At 37.0% G+C, this 15,054-nt stretch overlaps 1 protein-coding gene across 1 annotated transcript; it reads left to right on the top strand.

Annotated features, from left to right (window-relative positions):
- The first annotated feature begins 520 nt into the window (after nt 1–520).
- Nucleotides 521–14,978, top strand: prlrb (prolactin receptor b). The gene is made up of 10 exons (XM_040051141.1): nt 521–690; nt 2,273–2,433; nt 4,631–4,763; nt 5,617–5,780; nt 8,264–8,427; nt 10,176–10,314; nt 10,438–10,534; nt 10,622–10,691; nt 10,788–13,120; nt 14,313–14,978. The coding sequence occupies exons 2-9, from the start codon at nt 2,355–2,357 to the stop codon at nt 11,526–11,528; spliced, it is 1,587 nt and encodes a 528-aa protein (XP_039907075.1). The 5' UTR covers nt 521–690; nt 2,273–2,354; the 3' UTR covers nt 11,529–13,120; nt 14,313–14,978.
- The last annotated feature ends 76 nt before the right edge of the window (nt 14,979–15,054 follow it).

Here is a 15,054-nt window from a genome sequence, read left to right on the forward strand (position 1 = left end):
TGTACACAGTGTATATATACAACAATAAAATAAAACAAGAAAACATGAATATTTTTAGAAATCTGCCAAAGACCTGTTTAAAATTTTAAAATGGTTTTGTTTTTATTAGGCAAGTAACAAAGTGAATTCACGTTTTTACACCAAAATGCAAAAATAATGTGTTTTACAATTTTTTCTGCCTTTTTTTTAACTGTAAATATAAACTCGTGGATAACAAAATAATCAAAGCATTAAAATATTTTGGAGTAGCTTTGATATGCGTGTGCATACTGGTGGATTAACCATTATAGGAACATTAAAAAAATGTAGCTAAATTTGCTAAAATACCAATAAAACATCATGAAGGTATGAAGACTGCCATGTTACTAACCAGCCAGTTACCATTACTGCTGGCACTTTCAGGGAATTAAGTGAAGTGAGACATCTCGCTGTGTTTACTCTCTCGCTCGTACTCAGGTGGGTATGTCGTGACGACAATAAGCCCCTCCCCCCGACTACTAACGAGACACCTCTCTTCCTTATTTGTGGTCATACCTGGGGTGTTAGGCGCATTGGTTGCCAGGTGTGCGGAGCTCGTCTGGAGCTCGTTTGGCTTTGTGTCATGACTGAAGAAGGCTACCTTTTTTGTTCTGTACCCGTCAACGTCCGATAAATATCGATGATAAACATAGCTGCCAAGATCATAAAGTGGTGAGTGAACGCCAGAGCGCGTCTATTAACTCTCTACTAACCTTTAGTTGTACTTATTTGTGTGTTTCCCCCCCCCCCCGCGGCTTCCTGGTAAATATCACACCTGATAGGGCTGCATGTAATTCTTTGGTAATGGATTCTGTGCGTGTTGTGTGCTCGCAGGTTGGTCTACAGAAAATGAAAACCTAAATGTGCTATGTAATGCAATGCAGGGTATTAATCAGGCTTCCTATCACTGAGTAGCTGAGAGTATAAAGCGCGTGAATCCACATGATTTTTTTTTTTCTTTTTTAATTTAATGTGGGTTTTTAAAAAAATGTTATTTCTTCCACTTTAACACAAAAAATCTGATAGTAATAAAAGGAAGCAATTAGTTAATCAGTATTAGTACACATAATAAATATTATACATATAGTTACATACAGTTTATATCCTTAGGTACAAATTATTAGGCCTATATTTATACAGAGTGTTGACTGAACATCTATGCTGTTGTGTGTTACCCTAGTAACAGTTTTTCAGCATGCGTCTTGCCAAAAATTCTTATATATATATAGACTTTAAACGTGTAGAATATTATATGTACTTCATTAGAAGAATATTAAAATATATACGTTATACTAGATTCAAGATAGGATAGGTTTGCTCCCAGACCAAATGTTTATTCTGATTGCCAAGAAGAGTATTTAGCTTTGGGTTTTTATTTTGGCATGTAATGAATTGAGACATAAGCCCGATCCAAGACTTGCTCGACTGAGCGATCCTGTTAAAACTTGTCAGAATGGGTGTCACAGCAGGAAAAAAGGAGCTTGTTGTCTCTGTTTGTGCTGAGCAAAACAGAAAACAAATTACAAAAAGGGAAAAGGTGTGACCCCTTTGCGATATTCTGTAGATTACAGGTTGGTAACCAGTAAAAGACGGTTTCCTACACTTCCTGTGGTGACTGATTGCATCAATCATGTTAAGGTGGCAGAAAACTACTTTGGTGTCTGAGTTCCCACTGAGCTGAGCTTCAGTAAATTTCCAGTCCATGTAGAAAAGCCGTGCAGCAGTTTGCAGTGACGTGCAGTTGCTTAAGAAATTCATCAAGCATTTCCAACATAATTGTGCGTACTTTGTTTCTGTGTGTAATCTTTATCCAAGTATCTCTCAGGAATAAGGAAGTGCATAAACAGTCCAAAGTGCGTGTTTGTGAATTAGATGACTTTTTAAAAGTCCCCTACACACATATTAATGTATTCATCTCCAGCATTTTCTTAGACAATGTAAAATTTGCTTAACACCAAACGGCATGTTTCAAACTCTTTTTCACGTTTTGTCTAGCAATTCCTGCCAAATCCACTTTGCTTTTGAAACGAGCAAAATGAATCTAACGTCACACTTTCAGTTTATTTATTTACTAAAACACTCATATAATGTTTGAATTCCTTGATTACAGCTGATGATATTGCCAGCCAATTATTAACAGTTCATTTTAATGTTTGATAACCATATGAAAATTGTTACTGACCCGTATATGTAAATGAAAAACTGGTATTATTGGTTGCGTTTGCTGTTTTCCCACCATATCTGCTTGTTTCAGGTAACAACAAGACATCCTGCCTCAAGCTCGTATCACACCATTGCCACTTGCTTGTGATGTCACTTCCCTGTCACAGAGTGTGATGGCTTGTGCCAGGATGGTGAAGCATCTCAGGCTGCCATTGCTGCTCCTGCTGCTGGCATTAGCTGCAGAATGCAACAGTAAGTTAAATCACTGAGGTTCGATTCGCTCAGAATATTTACTTACGGCTAGACGACATTTCAGCTCAAGTATAGACGTTTTAGTGTTAATGCATGGGGTTTAACAGAAGTATTGCTCCTACATCTCTTTTGACGTCATGCTGAGAGGATTGATAAAGAAACATCCATCACTGGGCAAATTATCAAATTATTTTTGAACCTCTGAAAATTGGTGACATACATAAAAGTGGCTGTAACGCCCAAACCTCAATGTGATTCTTTTGTTAAACCCTTTGAATTAAAGCTGAAAGTCTGCACTTCAATCACAGCTTGACTAAAATCCACTGTGCTGGTGTACAGAGTAAACAACTACATCATGGTCCAAAACTGGGCCTTTAGTGCTAGTGGCCTACAGACTATAAAATGCAGATAGTTTTGGAATTTTTTTTTTTTTTTTTTTTTTTTAAAGGATATTCAGTGCTCATTATCCTGAATAATTGCATTTAAAAATTAAAACGAAACACCTTTTTTTTTTTTTTTTTTTTTTTTTTTTTAACTAAAATAAGTTTTCTCTGGTGTGTTATTCTGTTATTTGGAATCTAACAAAAAGCAGCTATGGTTAAGATCTCAGTTTGAAAACACTGAATCCAAGCAAGATTTAATGTACAGACTAATAACTGTGTCTCTACAATAAATCAGTCTGAAGATTAACTGTGAATCTTTGCAAATATAGTCCACGAATAAAATGAAATGAAGTTATGTTTGATATTAGTGGTTTCAATTCTGCCTACTTTCCGTAGCCATGTTACGTCTAGCAGCTGGACATTTCTGGGCTCCTGCTCTCGAGCAGTAGGAGTTTTACCCTCACTTTATCCTTTCTTTTGAGCCAGAAGCTCCCTTGTTGTGCCTCCTCCACCAGATATTTGAGAGCATTTATCAGCATGGAGTCTGTCATCGCAATTCCAACACCCCACACTCTGTTCATGAGCCCACATCTGACAGTCCTCAGTAATTTTCCCTTTTCCCACAGAGCAGGCATGGTAGTGGTAGATATGTTACCATAGTGAGGTTGTGGTTTTCTGTTGTGGGAATTTTGATTTTGTATTGAGCTCATGTTCTATTTCCTTTCAAGCCACAGTAGTTGCCAACACCTCCAACTGCAAATCTGAGCCCCACCTCTTTGCCTGACAAACAGGATCAGGCACTCTGATGTTATCATGCTCTCTGTTTGCTTCCAGCCTTATTGCTTTCAGCTAGGTTATACAGGACCCTCATATCAGGCCTATGTTACTGCTTCCTTCTAGAAAACGTGCTGCAAGGTGGTAGCTCTCCTCTAGGCCTCCTACACAGCCTTGATAATGATGCACAGCCTTGATAATGATGCACAGCCTTGATAATGATGCACAGCCTTGCTTGGGGCATCCACCATACGTGTTCTCATAACAGCCCTTCGATAACAGCCTCCCAGGATGTCCACCTACTGTGCTCCTGTTGACTAACAGCTCTGACTTTATTTGTCTTCTCTTTCATTTTCTCAGTCTCAACCCACATCTATCAATCTGTCCTATATTTATAGAAACAATCTTGTGCTTTTTCAGTCTAATGATGACTGAGTTTACTGAGATTCCAGACCACTATGCCCTGTGCTTGAACATGAGAATGACCCAGTCATATACAGATTTTATTATTGTTTTTTTCTTAATATTATTCTTTTAGTTGCACCTTTTATGGGTCTGCCTCCATTTCACCCGTTCCCTAACATCCTCCTCTGTCACACCAACCACATGCATGTCAATGACTCTATCCATTAATCTTCTCTGTGGTCTTCTTCTTTTCCTCCTCTCTGGAACCTTCACATTCAATACCTTTGTCCTATATACTGACTGTCCCCACCTTGCCTCTCTAGCTTTGTCACTTAAGTATCAAGAAACCTATTAAACTATTTTTGACAAATTTTTCCACCAATCGCTGTGGAGTTTTGTCTAAATAAACATTATAGAAAATGCCATTTCAAATGGTCACAGGTTGAGTTGCTGTGAGCACAGCTTAAATGAATAAACTCTGGGTGGATGAGTGAAACTAAGATAAGTTATCAAAGATAAGAGACAACGTTCACTTACCTAAGATAAGTGAATGCTGTCCTTTAAATGACTGTGCCAAGTTTTTTTATCATATTGTTTATTGGAAGCTGATGTCTCTTTGTCACGTGTGTTGCCAGGCATGTCTCCACCAGAAAAACCAGACAAACTTGGCTGCAGGTCCCCCGACAAGGAAACTTTTTTCTGCTGGTGGACCCCAGGCTCTGATGGAGGGCTGCCCACTGTGCATCACCTCTACTATAAGACAGAAGGGTTAGTTTAACCTACCAAGTCTGTTTTCTTGTTATTTTACACAATAGAGATTGTGGGTCCTCAGCTGGAATCAAACTGGAGTTTTAAGTACGGCATATTGTATTTGTCTTCACCCCACGTTACCAGATACTCCATGAAGTTTCAAATTCTTTATCACCCGCGTTGAGAAATAGTAAAGGTGTTGTTTAGTTGTACGTGGTTCTAGATAAGCAAATGTGGGAAAACTACGGGGTCTCTTTTCACACCCTTGTGAGCTGAGCACAAATCTTTGTGGATGTGCAAGTACACCAACGTAGACGTGGCTCACCCAAATGACCCACATTTCTCTAGCTAAATCCTAGCACTAGCATTTCAAGAATCTTCACAGATGAAATGCCACAAAACTGAGTCATGGTCCTGAGAGGATGGATCTCGAAGATGTTTGTGTGTTTGTGAAGCCCTGACTTGGTGACACTCCAAATCATTAGTCATCCCAGCGAAGAATATAATGTAATTACATGCTAACCAGCTCATATTATCATTTAGGTTTCCAATAGTTGTTTTTACTATAAATAATAAGAATATTATATGATATTTTTAAGTGTGTGTTTTTTGTTTTTTTTTCTCTGCTAGTTTTGAATCATCAATCACTTAACACGCATATTGAGTTAATTGATTGATTCCAAACTGGGCAAACTTGAGTATGTGAGATACACTTAACGCTTAAGCCCATAGAATATGATAGTAAGGTGCAATAGAAATGACTGTACATGCTTACAGACTCATCAGAAAATCCAATTATTCATTTCTTAGGAGATGCAACTGAAGTCACATTGCAGTGATCGGTGATGACATGTATTTTGTTCATGTGCAGTCAGGAGAATATGCGCCAGTGCCCGGACTACCACAAAGGTGGAAGTAACTCCTGTTTCTTTAGCAAGACCTCTATCTGGGTCGAGTACACTGTGATTGTGGAGGCCTCCAATGCCCTGGGGAATACTTCTTCAGACCCCCTTACTTTTGACTTGATGAACATTGGTAAGTTTTTCTAGTTTTAAATAATTTACATGAAATATATAAATCAAACATGATTTTTGATTGTTTTGTGATAAACAGAAACCATTAAAAATAGAAATATGAGCATATATCATTTCTGTAAAGCATTCTTGTACTAAAAATATCCTCAAAGTTTATTTATTTTTTTATTTTCTGGGTTGTAATAATCATTTAAAATATGATTGCTTTTGGCCTATCACGGTACTGTGCACTAAACTATAAATCACGCTGACCCTTCTTTAGCTACACAGGTTATTATTTTACAAGACTGAAGCTTGTTGATATAATTAGGATTTTCTGGTAATGATTAAGGGTCACTTCAAACTTTCTCATTCAGAATTAAAAACTTTTAAAATGTTAATAATAATAATCTGCTCAGATCAAAATATATTTGTGTCAGAACAGGAGTAACACAAAAATCTGTACGGACTGAGCTAATGATTGGCACAGTTTTATTGCCCAGACTGCCTTCTTGAGGCTGGTGAGGAATGGAAAAGTACTGAGTGACATACATGAGCCGCAAATAAAAACCTGAACAGAATGAGGTGGAACTGGTTTGTGCACAGCAAAACTTCTGTATACTCCAGCATCAAATTTCACACCTTTTGTTGGGGTTATACAGGCAGAGCGGTATCTGCGTCCTGTCCTGTAAGCAAACAGTAATTTCACTGCATTAGTTGTGGAGGGTTTTTGGCCTCAGAAAACACACTTTACAAGCACCCATGCATGAGACTAAGCACAGATCAACATGCTGGTTTCTGAACAGGGCAGCTGCAAACCAAAGTAGAGGTGTGGCCATAGGGAAGGCAATGCTAGTCTGCTGGTTGGTTGTTTCACATGTTTGCCTGCAAACAAATCATGGGTGTAGGGTTTCTGTTGAGTATCACGAGAAAATTTAGAGTATCGGACTCTTCATTTGCTAAATTGTGATTACATTTTATGCACTAGAGTGTTTGGGTTTGTTTTTTTTGTTTTTAATCAGTTCATTCAGTTCAATTCAGTTTCATTTACATGGCTCAAAATCACAACAACAATTAACTCAAGGCACTTTACATTGTAAGGTAAAGACCCTATAATAATACAGAGATAGCCCCCAACAATCAGACAACCTCTTATGAGCAAGCAGGTGGTGATAGTGGGAATAAAAACTCACTTTTAACAGGAAGAAACCTCCAGCTGAGCCAGGGACAGTGAGGGGCAGCAATCTGCTGCGACTGGTTGGGAGGGAGAATGGACAAAAGACATGCTGTGGAAGAGAACAAGACATTAATAACTAACGATTAAATGCAGGGTTTTGTATAAAAGAAGTGAGTGAAGAAGAAACACTCAGTGCATCATGGGAAACCTTCTAGCCGAATAGACCTATTGGGAGCATTCTGTGTCGCCTGATCCAGCCCTAACTATATGCTTTATCAAAAAGGAAAGTTTTAATCCTAATGTTAAAAGTAGAGATTCACACTGGGAGCTGGTTCCAGAAGAGGGGCCTGGAAACTGAAGGCTCTGGCTCCCATTCTATTATTGGATAGTGGAGTAGTGAAGATAGACAGGAGTGGGTGGGGGTGCAGCAATGGGTCGCAGGTCAGACTAAAACCTGGGCTGCTGCATTCTGGCCATGTTGAAGGCTTTTCAGAGAGTTCATTGTAACAATAAATTAGAATAGTACAGCTTAAAAAAGCAATAAATGCATTAACTATTTTTTTTTTCAGCATCACTCTGAAAAAGAAGGCATTTCCATGTGCCCCCCCCCCCCCTTTGGAGATGCTAGCACTAACAAAATTAAAAAGACAAGAGGCTAAGCGGGAGATGGAAGGTTTGAAGATAATATCTTCATTGGGAGTGATCTTGATGGACAGGATCAGAAATGAGTATATCAGTGGGAGAGCTCAGGTTGAACAGTTTGGAGACAAAGTTAAAGAGGCCAGGTTGAGATGGTTTGGACGTGTTCAGAGGAGGGATAGTGGATATATTGAGCAAAAAAAAAAAAAGTGATGAAGATATGCGGGAGGACTGGTGGAACAGAAGAGGATGTTATGGATAGGCTGAGATGAAGTCAGGAAGCAATTTTGTTAAATGAGCTAGCTAGAGACCAAAATATTTACGATTATGATTTTTGCCTCACTTTAACAGCCCTACCTGATAGCTTGACAGTAAACGCACAAACTGTGGGTTAACTCTTGGACTCCAAGAACCTTATCTAAAGTCACTCCTCACTCCAACATGCCCATCTGTATCTACGCTGGTGTTATTGGATAAAGGCAAAATGACCAAAAAAAATACAATCACTTTTTTCAGCCTAGTTCAAAATTTCAATATGTAAACAAACTAAAGTTAATGCTCTTCTCATAAAACTTAATTTCATTTTGCTTTTAGTGCCAAATACCAAATGTTGGCATGCAAATATACTGAACTAAGTTTGTACCTGATAAACAGCATCACAGTCTCTGTTTCTCTCTATTGATGAACAGTGAAGCCCTTTGCACCTGAAAATGTTACAGTGGTGGTCAACATAGAGGACAGTCCACACCTCACCATCCAATGGCATACACCGTCTAACATAGACACAAAGTCAGGATGGGTCACTCTGAAGAATCAACTGAGAGTCAAACCAGACAAGAGCAAAATATGGAAGGTGAGTGGCTGACAGAGCTTCTCTAATATTGCATGGAAACGTTCTTACCCTGTGCCAAAAATGAGTCTCCATGGAAAATTACCATTGGATGAATGAAACATGTGCCAACCTATTTTGTTCTCACCACTGTGTGTATGTTAGTAAATTATAATTGTTCGGAATAAACAGTTTTGCAGACTCTCCGTGCTATTTGGATACTATCTACATGCTAACCCTCCCCCACCATATATAAGGAAACAAGTTTCCAAAATGACAATAATAGTTATTATTGGTATTATCAGTAGAGGTGGTGGTGGTTGTTGTTGTTGTTGTAGTAGTAGTAGTAGTAGTAGTAGTAGTAGTAGTAGTAGTAGTAGTAGTAGTAGTAGTAGTAGTATTAATTTTAAAGATTTGTTTTCCTAAGGCAGCCAAGCTGTGATTTGTTTGTATGCATTTTCAGGGGGGCTTCTAAATGTTACTTTTCTTTTTTTGTTTTTTAAGATACATGATTTATCAATATTTTTATATTTTTCCGTGAAACTTCATTTAGTCAATTGATGAGGTCTAGTTATCCCAAGCACAGTGGCAAATCTACTATAAAATAACTTCAAAAGAAAAAAATTAAAGTATTGCAATGGCCCAGTCAACGTTCAGACCTCAACCTGACTGAAATGCCGTGGCGGTACCTTTAAAAGAGAGCCGTGCATAAATGAATGACCGCAAAACTCAGTGAACTTAAGCAATGCAATAAAGAGGAGTGGGCCAAAGTTCCTCCACAATGAGGTGAGAGCCTGATAAAGTCATACGGAAAATGATTGCTTCAAGTTATGCATGACCTTGTGTTTTTCACACACTGCCTCTGCCTTTTGGCTTAGTTTTTGTTAAATAAATAGTGACATGGTGTAATATGTCACCTGCTGCTGTATCTGAGGTTGTGTTTACCCAGTTTTAAAACCTGGAAATGACTAGGTTTTTTTTTTTTTTTTTTTTTTTTTAAATGTCTCGGTATATCAAACCTTCAAACTGACACAGCGCACGCTTCCTGTTTGTATTGATTGTATGTGAAAATTGTAAATAACTTTCAAAAATCTGTGGATCTGAATGCCAATCAAGTCTAAAAGTTACTTCTTCTTAGAAGTCACTTCTAAGTTTGACCAACATTAATTTTATGCAAACCTTTTAACAAATATACAAATCAAACCGACATAACATTTTAGAATTAAATATGAAATCAAATTAAACTCAAAGTTTAAAGTAAATTAAGTATTATTATTATTATTATTATTATTATTATCATTTAGATTTTCTATCCAAAAAAAACAGAAAGCCACACAGTGAAAGCTTAACATGTTACCCATTATGAGTTGAAACTTCAAAATGTTACATTTTGAAAATTAATGCAATCACAAAATTAATTTTAGGTCTAACTTTTAGCAGTCTTGGCTAGTAGCGATTATCTCCTCTGTCAGATGATGAATCCATGTTGGCAAGTCAAGCATGAAATCAGGCTCTGGAATGAACTGCACCAGCCCAAATAGGAAATCATTAAACAACCTTTTACTGTCATGTGAAGAATAAAGTTGTGGTATAACCTGTCACACACGATTAATCAGTAAATCAGTATACTGCAGTTTAACCATAAATTTTATGGTTAAATTGTTTTATTTCAAAGTAAACAAATGTATTTTTAACTCTCGTTTAGTCCAAAGGTGATCTTAACAGTAGTAGAAGTCAAATGTTTTGTGATTTCTTTTCCTCTTTCTTTCTAGAATTACGCGTCAGAAACACAAACACATTTCACCATTTACAGCATTGATCTTGGGGTGGTGTACATGGTTGAAGTGCGCTGTGCAATAGACAATAGCTGGAGTGAGTGGAGCAACACTACCTTTGTCAAAGTCCCTAACTGTAAGTCCCGAAAGCCCTTTACTCCTTCTTTACAACATATTGGCAAGTGCTAACAGTTAAAGATTAATAAAAATGTGCCTTTTTTTTTTTTTTTTTTTTTTTTTAAAAAAAAACAAAATTCAGTTTCTCGCAAGGACAATTCCTTTTGGATACTGGTTTTCAGCCTCTGTCTAATTCCATTGCTTGCGGCAATGATTATCTTGATCCTGAAGAGAAAAACGTATGTATCTGATATAAAGTCTAAATCACTCTATTTTACATGAAGACAAGATGTGAAGACTTGACTCATGACTGTTTTCTTTCTCAGTGTGAAGAAGTATATTCTGCCCCCTGTCCCTAGTCCAAAGATAAGAGGAGTTGATGTTCAACTTCTCAAGGTGATTGCCTCTCCATTCTGCTTCTAGAATATGCACACACAAAAAAAGCCCCATTGTTTTGGTGCTGATAATAATGTACTCTATTAACCTTTGCAGAGCGGCCAATCTGAAGATGTCATTAATGCCATGCTTCTCAACCAGAGATTTCCTGTTATGATACCCTGGAAGGACCAGAAAGAGGATTACCTGATCGTGTCTGATAAAGAAACCTCATATTTGCCGTTGGAGAAAAAGAAAATATTCATTCTGCCACTTGCCATGGCATTAGACTCAGAAGTCCAATCTAAGGAGACAAGTGAAGTGGATCACTTTCCAAAAGACAGAGAGTCTTCCTCAGAGGAGAGTTCAGATAAGACAGAGTCGTCGCAGCTTCTTACTAAATGCTCAAGTGCAAACGTTTTAAATGATGAGAAGGCAAATCGGCTAAAAGGTGTCACTGAGAAGATCTTCCAACCCTTTGGAATCGGTGGTTATGTGGATATTCCGAGACATGAGCACATACAGGAAGCAGACTACAGCAGAGTGAACGAGGTAAATGGTGACAATATTTTAATCATGAAGAAAGAAAATATTCCCCATACTCTGGACACACAGGGACAAGAAGGCAGTGTGCCTGATAACTACAGCATGGTGAAAGAAGTGAATAGTGACAACGTGGTTTTCCTGGAGAAACACAGTGAGTCAGTTAACGCTTCTTTTAAGGCTAAAGGCTACATAGACTGGGTCAATCAGAAGCCAAAAAATCTTCATATGACTGGGCACAGTGAAATGGGAGTGTGCCCACAACTAGTTGGTTGTGAATATGTAGATACTGTCCCTCCACCAGCTGTAATCTAAAACTTTTTATCATATAAAAATGCTATTATAAGGTGACAGCAGACATTCATCATTACTTACTGTTGAATCAAAGCTGTGAATAGTCTATATTTTTGCTGTTCTCGTTGGATGTACGGTTGGTACAGACATTCGTAAAAACCATAAAATGTACCATCTCTGGTCCAGAGTAGAATTTTTTTTTTTGATAGCTATGGGATGGATTGCTGTTAAATGTGCCACAGACAATCAAGGCCTTGGGCTACTGAGTATAAATTATACTTGCACCAACAGCAGGTAAAAGTTTGTCCTTATTCAGCAGAACAGTTTGACATGTGCTCATTGGATTTGCGCATTTTGTCCAGACATCCATGAGAATGATAGTGCTCTGTTTCATCTCGAGTTATCTGGGGGCTGACTTTTTGTTTTGAGTAACATCCAGTGAATGGATTCTTTTCAACCAGATTTGGCTAATACTGTGGTTTACCAATTAATACCTGCAAAAGCCTCAGGTGTAATTTGTGTTTAGTAGTAATTAGTATTGCCAAAGTTATGCTGAAATAGATCGAGACTATACCAGCTAAACATCAAATCCCTGCTTTTAGCTCAAAGCATGATGTGTCAGAGTACAGCATGACTGAATTGCTTTTAAGTCAACTCTTATATTACATTAGCCATGTCAAGCTTTCAAAACATTATTAGTAGAATGCTTAATTTGTGGTATAGCTAAGTAAAGTAACCCAAGTTTAATCATTTAAAGCTTGTTGGCAAAGAGACGGTTGCTTGATGGCTTTACAGTTACTGTTTTCCTTTTTTGTTTTTTTGTTTTTTTTGTTTGCCTCTGGAAGGTAAATTGTGGTCTGTTTCATTATCAAGAATGTACACAAAAAAGAGCATATCCAGGTTTCTAAAGTCATTACAACGCAATATTATTGGCACATTTTTATTTATTTTTTTTAAAGTGGTGGCATACTGTGCTGTAACTGACAAGCAAATCTGCATATGAACCTGTGCCTAGTCTAATCAAGTGATTATTTTACAAGATATGGTATCATTAAAAAAGCTTCAGACTTAAAGAATAGATTTGTTTTACTGATGTAAATTTATAATTAGATTTTTAAAATGCATCTTGTAACATAATACAAGGACTTCCAGATAGGTAATACTTATGCATTACGCATGTAAACAAGCTAATTACATGTGGAATTTAAAAGAAACTTTTGTTGTGTGTGTTTGTTTGGTTTTGTTTTTGTTTTTTGTTTTTTTTTTAAACACTCAATTAGAGAGATGGGGAGAGAGAGCGAGATCAGAGGGAGCAGAGTTCAAATGGGTTAACAGAGATGACATAATAAAATATGGAAAAATCATTGTTTGTTCATTTTTCTTCTCTGCCTGAATCTTAAATACTCTCTATGGTCTAAAGGAGCATTTGGCTACCATACATTTCATTTTTTTCAGAACTGGTTCATGTATGAACTAGCTTACATTCACCTCAAAAAAGGTGTTGTTGTTTTTTTTGTTTTTGTTTTTTTAATTTAAATAAATTTTTATATACCAAAACCTGAATGTCAAAGATGTATCGGCTCATCCAGCTCACAATCCATCACCAGTCACAGGTTATTGCCTGTAAAATGACAAATGTGACCTTGGGGTGGCTGTAGCTCAGGTGGCAGAGCAGGTCAGCCACTAATCAGAAGGTCGGTGGTTTGATCCCAGGCTGCCTCCTGGCTGCATGCCAAATATCCTTGGGCAAGATACTAACCACATGTTTGCCTACTGGTGGTGGTCAGAGGGCCCGGTGGCGCCAGTGTCCGGCAGCCTCGCCTCTGTCAGTGCGCCCCAGGGCAGCTGTGGCTACAATGTAGCTTGCTATCGCCAGTGTGTGAATGTGTGTGTGTGTGTGTGTGAATGACTGAATGTAGTGTAAAGCGCTTTGGGGTCCTTAAGGACTAGAAAAGCGCTATACAAATGCAGGCCATTTAACAATTTGGATAAAAACCCATTAGGTGATCACCGTGTGCATGTTTCATTACAACCTGATCAATACTGTTGGAGCGGCAGCGATTCTTACTTCCGTTTAGCATTTATTGATAAATGCTGATTGAACAAATATTTTTATGTTTATTTGAGAAGACAACTGAAGGTTGCAGACTTGCTGTTCTCTATAATGTTGGGGGTATCTCAGCCAAATGTACTCAACACACAACAAAGATTAAGATTAATAAAGATTCACTTATTAAGTTGTGATTACACAAATGACACTTAAAATTGAAATTTAAAATTAATGGACTTCAAACTGATCACAAAATAATGTAATTCCATTGTTCTTGGGAAAGTATCTTTTCTATAGTTAAGTATTTGTCAAAAAAATATATACCTTTTTTTTTTTTTTTTTTTAAAAACAAAAACAAAAACAAAAAACCCCCAAAACATCTCAACAGTGTGGCAATACATACTTATCAGCACTTTTGGAGCTTACTAAATATTTATTATCTGTATAATTCGATTATAACAAATGTCATAAACTGACAAATGTGATTTCTTACAACTTTTTCAGGTTTAAACAAATCTACACAAACAATACACAAATTAAATGAATGAGACTAAACATCTTAAAATTAAGACTATGCACAGACAATTTGACACAACACACACGTCACATGACACTGTTACCTTGCAAAACAATTTCAAATGTATGAGCCCCAGAGCAACATATTGCATTTTGTTACTTTTGAAAATGTCTGTTATGAAATCTATTTTCAATCTATTTCTCCCTGGCATGAATCACAAAAGTGATAATGATCTCAGAACTACTTTGCATGAACTCGATTCCAATCTTGTATAAGATGGACCACTTTGAAGCTTTGTCTACACAACATCTGTAAAACTTCATGCCTACTTTCCATAAATGAAAAACATATCAGAATTAGGTCACATTCATCTGCAAGTCCCTCCATTGCAATTTTGCTGCGATTGTCACCTAGCACATCAGATTCTCATTTTCCTTTTCATTGCAATAAAAAGTCAAGAGCTACCTGCTAATATTTTGTAGTAGTTGCTGTTAAATGTAATGACTTGAATGTAAAACCATGTAATATCAGTCAGTCATTCGGATATTAAAATCCAAGCTTGGTTTCTACTTTTAAAAAAATAAAGTGCAGTTTAATGGATTTTAGTTTTTTTGCCCCTGTGAAATATTGCATGGTTTAAGTTTATTACCCTGTGTGAACCTGCCAAAAACTGAACCAAATGTGTAGAAAAGATTTGTATTTGTGGGTAAAATTTTGAAAATGTAAAAAACAAACTAACTTATTAACATGAGTGAAAGTCTAAGCAGGTTGTTTCATCTTTCATCCAAGTGGATTCTTCAGTAATAAAATCAAATTTATTTAAACCCTACTGAGGGTTGTGCTACATATGCTAAATACCAATTCTAAGCAGTGTGAAAGTCACAAAAGTCTGTATTTAAAAAAAATTGACTGTGTCATATGCACTCTAAACAAATCACAGGTATTATGTTTATTGTGTATATATATTCTAATATACACTG

This window comes from Simochromis diagramma, unplaced genomic scaffold (genome assembly GCF_900408965.1).
Source record: "Simochromis diagramma unplaced genomic scaffold, fSimDia1.1 OVJJ01000131.1, whole genome shotgun sequence".
In the NCBI taxonomy this organism is placed as follows: Eukaryota; Metazoa; Chordata; class Actinopteri; order Cichliformes; family Cichlidae; genus Simochromis; species Simochromis diagramma.